Source organism: Pristiophorus japonicus, chromosome 10 (assembly GCF_044704955.1).
Source record: "Pristiophorus japonicus isolate sPriJap1 chromosome 10, sPriJap1.hap1, whole genome shotgun sequence".
In the NCBI taxonomy this organism is placed as follows: domain Eukaryota; kingdom Metazoa; phylum Chordata; class Chondrichthyes; family Pristiophoridae; genus Pristiophorus; species Pristiophorus japonicus.
In genome coordinates, this window is record NC_091986.1 from 91185751 (window position 1) to 91198552 (window position 12802).

The 12802-nt window shown below is 46.0% G+C and overlaps 1 protein-coding gene across 2 annotated transcripts in view; it reads right to left on the bottom strand.

Annotated features, from left to right (window-relative positions):
• Window positions 1-12802, bottom strand: part of tpp2 (tripeptidyl peptidase 2) — a 185874-nt gene that overhangs the window by 2530 nt on the left and 170542 nt on the right. For both annotated transcript variants that reach the window (XM_070891895.1, XM_070891894.1), the window contains 4 exons: window positions 11263-11359; window positions 5068-5198; window positions 2745-2952; window positions 756-875 (listed from right to left, as the gene is read on the bottom strand). In XM_070891895.1, coding sequence (XP_070747996.1) covers window positions 756-875; window positions 2745-2952; window positions 5068-5198; window positions 11263-11359 — 556 coding nt within the window. The remainder of the gene's footprint in view (window positions 1-755; window positions 876-2744; window positions 2953-5067; window positions 5199-11262; window positions 11360-12802) is intronic.

The window sequence follows — 12802 nt, forward strand, 5'->3', positions numbered from 1 at the left end:
GACGGGGCGGGGCGAGGGGACGAGACGCAGGGGCGAGGCGGACCGGGCGGGCGAGAGGACGAGATGGATCGGGCGGGGCGAGACGGATCGGGGCAGGGGACGAGACGGATCTGGGCGGGGCGAGGCGGATCGAGTGGGCGAGGGGACGAGATGGATCGGGCGGGGCGAGACGGATCGGGGCAGGGGACGAGACGGATCTGGGCGGGGCGAGGCGGATCGAGTGGGCGAGGGGACGAGATGGATCGGGCGGACATCCTTTATGTTGCTTCTCTGGGTTTTCTGTTGAAGTTAGAGTAGGAGAATCCCCATGGAAATTACTGTCAAATACGTTATACTGTATTTATAAGGGTGACATGCTGGCAATAATCATGATCAACTCATTCTGTAAATTAGTTCATCGAGAACAGAGAATTTTATAAAGTGTTCAAGCAAATACATAAATTAGTGTTGAAATTAAAGGATCATGGAGTTTACTGATGTAGTTTAATACAATTTAAATCTGCTGTGTTAAAAAGAATGCCTGATGGATCATAACCTGTTTCTTAATGTCAGACAGGTTGATATGAGCTATCAAAGTGAAGTATATTTAACGTAGGGAGGGATTCCCACTGGCTTAAATAAGCAACCAATTGGGGCAATTTACACAGATATATCTTCTCTCCTTACTTCTTTCTACCCAGTCTTGCTCTTTCGGTTTTGTGTCTGAAGAAACCTTTGTAAGCCAAACTCTACATTATTATATACATTAGTCTTACCTCGATGCAATTTTTCCAGTTTTCCTTACTCGGTTTATCCTCAAGAAGTTTTATTGCAAACTTGAGCGCTCGACCATACATTTTGTTCACTAGTGCATGCTTGTATGCAAAAGTTAAAACCTATTAAGACGAATGACAGAAAAATAGCAAACTGATGTATTGTAACATAAGAAACAGAATTAAGCAATAATGTGTCAGCCTCAATTTTCTACACAACTTTTGGACAAGCACTTTAATATTATCTCTTTGTTCATTTTATGTTTTATGAACTTACTAAAGTTGGACTAAAACTCATTTAAACATTAAAGTGTTCAATCTTTTGAAGCTCTGGTAAAACAGAAACTCTGCTGGGGCTGGGTGAAAACGCATGGTGGCAGGGATGGGAATGCAATCGGATACCCCGGTCTGACTTTCCACTACTATACCACCTGATTAAGGGCAGCGTAACAGAGGAAAATCCAGCCCTAATTATCACCAGACAATTCAATCTATAACGGCATCACAGCAAAGCCCAGTCTTGTCCTCAGCTGACATCCATTCATATATATTTTTCCAGGAGGAGTTACTGGATAATAAAATCCTTTGGATGATTTTTCTCTTCCCTGGTCTTAGGGTGGCTTGTGAAGCCATCTGTAGTGCCCAATTGTTGCATGGCTAAGATCAGATAGCTCAGCAGCAGAGTTCAGAAATTAAACCTGGAACTTTTTGTTCTGTAGCTCAGCGACTCGCTGCTTCAACCAACTAAGCTGCTAGGTAGCCAGGAAAGAAGCTTTGAAATAAATTGTTCAAAGATCAAAACATCTAAAATGACAATTACTATCTATTGCTGATACTATTTACTGCAAAATTGCATTCATTTAGAGAAGAAAAGAAGCAAACAACAAAAATTCAAAACAACCTTTTTCGGATGTGGATGGACAACAGTCATAATTACAGCTGACAATACAAGAAAAAAAAACTGTGGGCATGGTTGCTAACAAGGTCGTATGTGCAATGGGGAAATCATAGAATGGTTACAGCACACAAGGAGGCCATTCGGCCTATTGAGCCCGTGCCGGCTCACTGCAAGAGCATTTCAGCTAGTCCCACTCCCCCATCCTTTCCCCATAGCTCTGCAATTTCTTTCCCTTCCAATTCCCTTTTCAAAGCCACAATTGAGTCTGCCTTCACCACCCTCTCGGGCAGTGCATTCCAGATTATAACCACTCGCTGCATTAAAACATTTTTCTTCATGTTGCTTTTGGTTCTTTTGCCAATCACATTAAATCTGTGTCCTGTGGTTCTCAACCCCTCTGCCAATGGGAACAGTTTCTACTCTGTCTACATCCCTCATGATTTTGAACACCTCTATCAAATCTCCTCTCAAACTTCTCTGCGATAAGGAGAACAACCTCAGCTTCTAGTCCATCCATGTATGAAGTCCCTCATCCCTGGAACCATTCTTGTAAATCTTTTCTGCACCCTCTCTAAGGCCTTCACATCCTTCTTGCAGTGCACTGTCCAGAATTGGACACAATACTCCAGTTGAGGCTGAACCAGTGTTTTGCAGAGGTTCATCATAACTTCCTTGCTTTTGTACTCTATGCCTCAATTTATCAAGTGTACACTCCCATATGCTTTTTTAAAAAAAGCTGCTTTCTCAACCTGTGGAGTGGGGGAAATAAATATAAAAACAGCAGCACAATGACAATTTGATTTTTTATAAACGGGATAGGGTTTCTAGCTGAATGACAACAGTAATAATGAGGAGATTGAACTGATGAAGAAATGTGAAATGCTTTTTAAAAAAACAATGAATTTTGTGTACACTGGAGCATAAAGAAGTGATATAACATAAAGCCAGCCACCCTGTGCTAAGTCCAGAGATCCCCAAAGTGTTGAGTTGCTGCTCTCAGTTAAAGTCAATGGGCAAACACCAGGCTGTGGTCTGGCACTTTACCCACAGGAAGGCTTGTTCTCTCAAAAGTAATTGATCAAAATCAAGTTTACCTTAGCATCAGTAAGTTCAGCCCACTTTAGTATCTCCCAGAAGGTTTCAGTTAAGCTTTTGAAACTGCCTTTGGGATCATCTTCGGTACTGTCTATTTCTTCTGAGGCAGCACCATCCTGTGTCTGAAATTGAAGAAGCATATCTGCCAATGCACAGCCCTTTCGGCACAAGGCATCAATCAGGGAGGATTTCTGTCTTTCCATCTCACTGAGCATAGGAACAAAAATGAACATAATCAAAAAAAATGTATTTCAACATAGCAAGAAATCATACACTTTAAAGATAGTTATTAAAAAACATTATCCTGGAATACAAATCTTTATTAAGTTACTTAGAAAAATGAGTTTGTTGAGGTAGGTCAAAAACTTTAAGGAATTACTCAACAAAGGTGTCAGAAGTTATTTGGTTGTCTGTGCAGTAACTAATAAAATCTTTGAATGTTTGGTTTGAGCAAACTTAGGAATTTCTTTGGTTCATTTATTTCCCCAAAATGTAGATATAACAGAAATGCAATGTTTTAAATTATGCAGATATCCACATTTAAAGGCTGTGTTTATTTTTACATGCCCGATTAAACAAAATAAACTGAAACAGAAGTAATTTATTTTAATGCTTGAAGCCATGGATCAGTGTCAGATGCAGCAGTAGTCAGTTAATACAATTTCAAACAACTTCAACATTAGGGCTCGAGTTGCTCCTATTTTTTTGGAGCAACTAGTTTAGAATGGAGCATCTTAGAAATTGCAATTCTCGGCATTTGTTTGCTCCAGTTCTAGTGAGTTAGAATAGTTTCATTTTAGATTTTTTTTTTCAAAAGGGGGCGTGTACAGCCACTTATGCCTGGTTTGCAAGTTTAGGCAGCGAAAACGTACTCCAAACTAACTTAGAATGGAGTAAGTGCAGATTTTTGTAGGGGGGGGGGGTGGGGGGGAGAAGAGAGCGAGGGGGTGGGGGGGAGAAGAGAGCGAGGGGGTGGGGGGGAGAAGAGAGCGAGGGGGTGGGGGGGAGAAGAGAGCGAGGGGGTGGGGGGGAGAAGAGAGCGAGGGGGTGGGGGGGAGAAGAGAGCGAGGGGGTGGGGGGGAGAAGAGAGCGAGGGGCTGGGGGAAGAGAGCGAGGGGCTGGGGGAAGAGAGCGAGGGGCTGGGGGAAGAGAGCGAGGGGCTGGGGGAAGAGAGCGAGGGGCTGGGGGAAGAGAGCGAGGGGCTGGGGGAAGAGAGCGAGGGGCTGGGGGAAGAGAGCGAGGGGGTGGGGGAAGAGAGCGAGGGGGTGGGGGAAGAGAGCGAGGGGGTGGGGGAAGAGAGCGAGGGGGTGGGAAGAGAGCGAGGGGGGAGGGAGAAGGAGGAGCGAGAGAGAGGAGATGCTGAACGGGCCGGGTCAGGCGGCCGCCAACAGTTTTGGTGGGGCCCGCCCCCAACGAGATGCCGGGTGAGCCCCGCCGACGACACGGAGGGAGGGAGCGAGGGAGGGAGGGAAGAAGAGGGAGGGGGGGGGGGGGGAAGAGGGGAAAGCTGAATGGGCCGGGTCGCCGCCGACACTTTGGGTAAGGCCCGCCCCCAGCGAGTTGCTAGGCGGGTCCCGCTGACGACATGAGGGAGGGAGCGAGGGTGGAAGAAGGGGGGAGGGGGAGGGGAGAGGCTGAATAGGCCGGACTGAGCTGCCGCCACTGCTTCAGGCAGGCCCCGCCGACAACGGGGAGGGGGTGGAAGAGAAGGGGGGGGGGAAGGGAGAAGGGGGGGGGGGGAAAGGAAGAAGAGGGGAGGGGGAAGAAGGGGGAGGTAGTGGGAGGAAGAAGGGGAGGGGGAGAAGAGGGGGGTGGGGAGGAAGAAGAGGTGGGGGAGAAGGGGGGGGGTGGGAATGGGAGAGGGGGAAAGTTGATCGGGAGGGAAGTCCAGTCCGATCTTCGCCCGGGGAGCCTATTCGGCCAGGGCTAGGGTTGGGCCCCTCCCAAGCAGCCTCAGGGGCCTGGAGCTAATGCCCATGCGCGCACACTCTAGTGTGCATGTGCAGAGGTCCCGGCACTGTTTTCAGTGCCAGGACCTGGCTCCGCCTCTGACCCCTTGTGCTGTGCCACGCCGAGCATGAAGACGTCCTGAGAAGACCAGAGAATCACAAGATAAGTTTTTGGCGCCCTTTTACTTCCAGAAAGTCAGCGCACCTTATCGAGATGTGCCGTTTTTCTAGAGGGCGAAAACTTGGGCCCTATAAGTGATTACTATAAATAGCAAAAGTTGGTCAGAGAAGTTAAAGACTGGAGTTGCCCAGATAATCAATGTATCATTTTCCAGAATGTCTTGTGTAGATCAGAAATTAAAATGTTATGCACCTTTTGACAGTAGCTGCTTCAGGTCTGGGATCAGTCTTCATAGCTAGATGAATTGCTAATGCAGTTTGATCGATACGAGATATGACATCATCTGCTGCTTCCACTATGTCATCCAGTCTTTTAATTCGCTCCTAAATGAGAGGGGTCAGAATTCCTGCAGTAGTAGTAATAATAACGAACAAGCATTTATACAGCATCATGAAAATGCCCCAAGACTTGTTATTGGCACGGGGTGGGGGGGGGCGGGGAAGGAGAGAAAAAAAAGGAACAGAAGCTGAGCCACAGCGGAAGAGTTCGAGGTGATTGCAAGTTTAGTTGAAAAGATGGGTATTGAGAAGGTCTTTAAAAGGTGGAGAGAGAAGTGGAGAGGTTCAGAAAGAGATTTCCAGAGAGTGGGGGCAAGACAACTGAAGGCTCTCATAACAATAGCAGAGGGGGGATGCACAGAAGGACACAGGAGGAGGACTGGAGGACATGGGGTTGAACGCAAGACTGGAGGAAACTGCAGAGTTAGAGTGGGGTAACAGGTTTGAACACAAGGGTGAGAATTTTCAATTCAATGTGATAGGGGACAGGGAAACATTGATCAATGTGGATGGGGGTGATGGGCAACTGGGTCGCAGTGGGAGGCAGCATATGGGCAGCGGAGTTTGTAGAGCATGCAAAGTTAGCAAGGAGGATATGGGAGAAATCGGAGGAGAAATTGGCTACCCCCGTAAACAGACGTGGTGATTGCGGAATGTGCCTGTTCCTTGACTGCACGCATCAATAGGGGGCCTGATATCGCGAGTGGCTTGGGCTACGTAATGGCAGCCTGCACCTCTTATAGGGGAGGTGCATTGTGGCTGCAAGAAGTGGTGGGAGTTTTTTTCGAAAGTCATTCTGGGCTGTGATACTTTGAGGAATGGCTGAACATTCGAAAGAGTGAGCACCAAGGTTTTCGGATTATTCCCTGGATATCTTGGTGCAAGATATGGAAAGGAGAGACAAACTGTATCCGCAGGGTGGGGGGTGAGAGAGGGGAAGGAGACCCTGCAGACACATGTTCAGGAGCAGTGGGATCAAATAGCGATGGAGGTCAATGTCAGGAGTGTTGCCCCAAGATCATGGATGCAGTGCAGGAAGAAGTTTAAAAGGTCTGAATTGAGTTGTCAAGGTCATCTTCAAATGCCACATCCTACCAACTGCACAATAAGCCTCACCCACTGCTTAATTCTCTACACCCCATCACCCAACTACAAGCAATCTCCATCAATCAGTACTCAGCCCTTTAGTTCTTTACCTCCCCCTCACACACTTAGCACTGTAGCAAGCCTTGTATCCATAACTCAGACACTGGCAGCTATTCAACCATGACAGCCACAGCACCCAAACATATTGGAGGACACTTACTGACACACTTCTTTTTTTCTTGCAGGAAAGGATCTTCCTGCACTACATCTATGTTCTTGGGGCAACACTCCTCACATTGAAGAACTGGGAGGATGTGTCTGCATGTTTTAACCCACATGGAGGAAACAGTGCTGGCCATCGTGGAAGAGGCATCACTGAGCGGGGCTGAAGCAATCTATTATGAGGATATCAACATACCTAATCCTCCTTCCCCCTCATCTCAAAGTCTTCTGGCTCACAAGCTGCAGATGGTGTAAGCACACAGTTCTTCCTTTCTCTTCTCCCCTCACCACAACACAACCCTTGTCCCTTTTTCATTTCAGATACCCAAGAACTGGAGCCTTCTCAGGCTGTGTAGAAAGAGATACACTCACATACGATTAATGAGACAGGTAAAGATCCTCTGGTCCATCGAGCCTGCCCCATACAACTGTGATACCTTGTATATCACAATATATACACTCTTCATTCGATCTTACATTCGCAGCCATCAGCTCAGACACTGATACTGTGCGCCTTTTAGAGGCTAAGATAGAGGAGGGATTTGCATGTGGTGAGACGCTAGGCACAATTATGCAGGAGCAAGGGCTGGGGGAAAAGTATAGCATAGGTGGAGGGTAAGGTCACACATTCGATCTGCTACAGAAGTTCAAGTCATCCTCGACTCCAAGGGACTGCCTATGATGATGACAGAAGAAGTCAGATGAGGACATCAATCAGAAGGCGGTTGATGGTTGTACATAACCAAATGCTAAATGCACTGTCTGCACTAAATGTCAAAAAGCATGGAGCAGTCCTGCATCAACCTGGCACAGGGCTTTGCACAGAGCTTAAAGCCTATCCTTTCTAACTTGAAACGGATGGTTATCTCCATCAGCACACCTGTGCAACCAACGATGTCACAGCTTCCATTGTAGCGCATATAGCTTGCATTAAAGGTTGGAGTGCTCCAATGGAAGCTCAGACTACTGCCCCGCAAACTCAGACTGCTGGTATCATGGCTCTGGATACCACTGTTCAAAGGGGCTTCCAGGCGCCACAGCAGTCCATCAATCAGTAGCATTGCTGAGGGACCGCCTGGGAGAGTGGCAGTGGCTCCATGGAGCATGAACCTGCTTGCCCTCTCTCAGATGACAGTATTTCTGCTCTCACCTCTACCACTCCGCCAGTGCCCTTGATGTTGCCTGTCAGCAAGTAAGCTCGGACTGCTGCAGCCCTGGGTGAGATGATGCAGTTCGAAGCTGAGTCTTCTAGGCCCAGAGCTGCTTGAGGTCACCCTCCAAGGCCATGTGCAGACACCTCAATTGGAGGTCAGCAGCCTTCCACCACCCATGTTGCAGCCACTGGGGAAGCAGCTTGTAGGAGCACTAGGAGAGGCAGAGACAGGCACAAAGGGAATGCACAAGGGTGATTTGTTTATTTTTGCATGTATTATGTCATGTATAAATTTATAAAATTGAATTGGAATGCGCATTTTTTGGTGGCTTTGCTTTTTGTGTTGTTGGAAAGAAAACAATTTGATGGTCAGTGATAGAGGAAAGGATAGGGCGAATAGGCTGGCTGAGATTACTGGTATCGCTCATGAATGAATTGATCGCGTAGAGCCCAGACAGAAAGGGGCGGTCTATGTTGTATTCTTCCTTCCTCTTCCTGTTCCTCCACTTTCTGTTGCACTTCCACCTCCTCCTCAGCTTCTAGTGTGATAGGTGGTGCTAAAGGCTGTTCTCTCATAATAGCGAGGTTGTGCAGCATACTATCACAAATCTTGATGACGCTCAGCTGAGTACTGCAGGGCTTCTCCAGAGCCATCCAGGCAGCCGAAGCGTTGCTTGAAGATGCCAATTGTGTGCTCCATAATGTTCCTTGTGGTAGCATGTCTTTTATTGTAGGCCTGCTGTGCAGGTTGCATAGCGGACTGCTGCAGAATGAAGGAATCGTGACTACTGCCAGGATAACAGGCATTACCTGAATGGTCACACACCAGCTGCACATTGAAGGACTGGAATCCCTTTCGGTTCATGTCAATGGCCAAGTTGACATGAAGCGCATGCAAGGCAATGTGCATCCAGTCAATGGCACCCCGTACCATGGGGAACCCTGCAAGCTGAGCAAACCCTCATGCTCGTCTTTGGCAAGAGGGAATGAGATGAAGGTCTTTCTGTGTACAGAGAGCCTCAGTCACCTCCATTATGCAGCTATGCACTGCAAACTGCGAGATGTTACTTCTATCTCCAGCAGCAGCTTGAAAGGAGCCAGACACACAAAAGTGAAGAGCCACAGTTACCTTGACAGCCACTGGCAATGTAGTCCTTGCCCTACTTTGAGGCTGCAGAAGTTGACAATTTTTTACCCTGTGCCTTCAGATAATGTGCTCCTTGTTATTGCATTAGTGAAATATTTAAATATCATGAAGTAGTGAGTAGATTAGGAAAAAAAAAAGGGGGCTAAGAATAGATCCTCAGGTGACTCCAGAGGAAACTAAGCAGAGGTTATATGGCTTAGAATGACATTAGAGAGTGCCTTTACTCACTAGCATTGAGGAAAGCTAAATTTTGTACAATATTGTACATAAATTGAGAACATAAATAGTGCGGGAGGCCGAGATAGTGGACCTGGAAGGAGTCAGCAGCAGAGGCGGCAGCAGAACATAAAGAGCGGAGGAGGCCGAGACAGAGGACTGAGAAGGAGTTAGCAGCACCGGAAGCAGCAATACAAATCCGGGAAATTCCAAAAGAACAGCAAAATCAAGGAGTGACATTACAGATCAGCAGTTAGGTGACTCGTGCATGAGTATTAGCGTTTTATTCTTTCTAATTTAATTAGACAAACTAATTAATTACTATAACTATAAATAATCATTTGAATAAAGACTTTAACTAAGAGTGAGACAAGCGGCTGGAGATAAAGGTAAGCCCGACTTTTAAGACTCTTGGGGGAAACAATTCTGTTGCGCCCCGTTAGGGAGCGGTAACAACTGGGAGGAGAGACATTTGCACTAGGCACGGAAGTTCCGCTCCGCTCGCTAAATTCAGGTTACCGCCCCCGAAAGGAAGTGGAGCGCAAAATAACACACTCCGCTTCCTTTCTGGGGTGGACGTGTCATGAGCGGGGCACAGTGCTACGCACTGCAGGAGGTCCTACCTGGACCACCAGTGAGCGGGGGGTGCCATGCCTATCGCGGCATGGACCCAGTGTTCAAAGCGCCAACTGATCGGCGCTCGGCAAAACTGGCAGAATTTTTTTTGTAATGGCCCACACCTCCCCTTTAAGCCGTCCTGTACACACCCCCTGAAGCGGTTGCTGGCATCGCCTAGCGCAGCTTCAGGGGTCGATAACCAATTTAGGGTCCGGGATGCTACGCACAGTGATGATGTTGTCATCGCTGGCGCAGAGGAGCGGGGTGCTATGAGTTACTCCCGCGGAATTTAGTGGGAGTCGTTAACGGTGTCGCGCCCGGACGAAAAGTCGTTTACGCCCCTGGGGACGCTAATGGGAGGCGCAAATGACCCGAATTTCTAGGCCTTAGTCTGAAGTTTATTTCTGCAAGTTAGTTAAATTCGAATAAATAGAGGCATGGCAGGTCACCTCAGTCCTGTGGAATGCACATCCTGTGCCGTGTGGGAACTCTGTCCTGGACAACCACGTGTGCAGGGAGTGTCGTCAGCTGGAGAGCAGCAGCTGGCATCACTGCAGTAGATCCTGAGTGAGGCTGAGAGCTATGTGAATAGCATGTTTCAGGAGGTGGTAACCCCACAGTGCATGAATGTGCAGACAGAGAGGGAATGGATGACCAGCAGACAGAAAAGGGGGACCAGCCAGGAGTCCCCCTAGTGCATCTCACTCTCTAACCAGTAGTGAGGGCGATGGTTCCTCTGCGGAGTACAGCCAGACTCAAGTTCATAGCACCACGGCTAGCTCAGCTGTACGGCAGGTGATGGGTGAGGAGGAAGATCGGGAAAGCAATAGTGATAGGGGATTCGATAGTTAGGGGAACAGATAGGCATTTCTGCAGCCGCAGATGAGAGGCAACATAAACTGAAGGGTACAAGCCTAAATGGGGTGCATGAACAGAGAACCCTAGGGGTATAGGTGCACAAATCATTGAAGGTGGCAGGGCATGCTAAGAAAGCGGTTAAAAAAGCATATGGGATCCTGGGTTTCATAAATAGAGGCATAGAGTACAAAAGCAAGGAGGTTATGAAGAACCTTTATAAAACACTAGTCCAGCCTCAACTGGAGTATTGTGTTTAATTCTGGGCACCGCACTTTAGACAAGATGTGAAGGCCTTAGAGAGGGTGCAGAAAAAATTTACGAGAATGCTTCCAGGGATGAGTTACATGGATAGACTGGAGAAGCTGGGGTTGTTCTCCTTAGAGCAGAGAAAGTTGAGAGGAGATTTGGTAGAGGTGTTCAAAATCATGAGGGGTCTAGAGAGTAGATAGAGAGAAACTGTTCCCATTGGCAGAAAGGTCGAGAACCAAAGAACACAGATTTAAGGAGATTGGCAAAAGAACCAAAAGTGACATGAGGAAAAACTTTTTTACGCGGAGTGTTTAGGATCTGGAATGCACTGCCTAAAAGGGTGCTGAAGGCAGACTCAATCGTGGTTTTCAAAAGGGAACTGGATAAGTACCTGAAGGAAAAGAATTGCAGGGCTACAGGGAAAGGGTGGGGGAGTGGAACTAGCTGAAGTGCTCTTGCAGTGAGCTGGCACGGGCTCGATGGGCCGAATGGTCTCCCACTTTGCTGTAACCATTCTATGATTCTACATGTACATTGATAAACTTTCAGCGGAATCTTACCTTTTCAGTGTCCAATTGATGCAATCGTGCAACATACAGAGGAAGATGGGTAGGATAAGACTCTTTCAATTCTTCATAGAATGCATTCATATCCAACCTGCAGAAAAAGAAAATCCTTTTGTTAGACAAATTTCAAAGATTATTCCATGCAATCTTATTGCAGTAACAAGACTACATAAATTAATAGACTACTAGAAACTATCAGTGCAGTTCATTGAAGTATTACAATCTTCACACAATTAGCTTCGTTAGACAGGCACTGGAAGTGGCACTGAGTAGATATTGAATGATTCTCTACAAGGAGGGAAAACAGATTGTGACATCAAGTTATTCACAGACACTTCCTCATGATCAAGGAACTAATGGAAACTATGATGCACCTGAGGGGGAAGGGCTGTAATGGAGTTAAAATGCATGATTTAAAGGAGGAAAAAGTCCTTTGTGCTTGTTGCCTCAACATTGAAAATAGACCTGAATTCTCCTCTTTGTTCAAGCAGTCATAATTGTATTCTGCGGTTCTGATTATTAATCTAATAAAACTTACAAATTAAAAGCAACTGAACCCAAGACAAGTACTCTTAATGCAACAGTTTTAAAAGATATCTCATGGCACTTGAAATTATGGACACTGATGATATTTGACTAGTCTGAGCAAGTCATTTGAGAATCAGACACATCTCGTTTGGGTTGGAAGCAGCAGTGCTAAATCTAGCCACGTTAAACAATTCAATGGATGGTTAACTTTACAACCAGGGAATATGAAGAGCATCCCACCACGTTATATCGGTCTTGACATGTGTTAAACTACTGTACAAACATGCACAACTAGGCCATGAATGTGCCCTCCTGCAAATCATGAGTTGACAACATACACAACTACTGTGTATAAATAAGAAAACCAGTATGCTATTTTCTTCTTCTGCAAAAAATGTGTTTATACATTAATTATTATAGGTTTTACCCATTTTCCGGTTTTACTTTGTAATCTATTTATTTCTAATAATTGGCCTCGTATTAAATTTATATCCTTCTATTTAAATCTTTTTTTTCAATTTTAGCATTATCATTTTTCTGCCAGTAGATGTTAACCTTTTGGCAGGTATTATAAAATACTGAGTGTAAAATATGTTGACATTTTTCTTCATCTTTACTGTTATATCCAATATTAGTTACCAGGAAAATCAAACCGGAGAACCTCAAAGGATTTCTAGTTTCAGACTCCTAGATCTAATCATGTAAACATGTGAGTTACAGAGTCAGCAGTTCCATTGGAAATGTTTATTTCACTAATGTAACACATAAGGAGTGCAGGCAAGCTGGTTATAAATGTGTTTCATAAGAGAACGTTAAACTGGATGCACTGTTTCCTGAATGAATGCCACATTATCTGTCTTTTAAAGCTATAAGCATAAATATAAAAATTCTAACAGGACTCTCCACAGTGATTTAGTAAAATTCAGTCGATGAGGACAGTCCTTTACATTTTTCCTAACGTCACATGGTTTCCCCATCTTGCTTTACTATCAGATATCATGGGTCT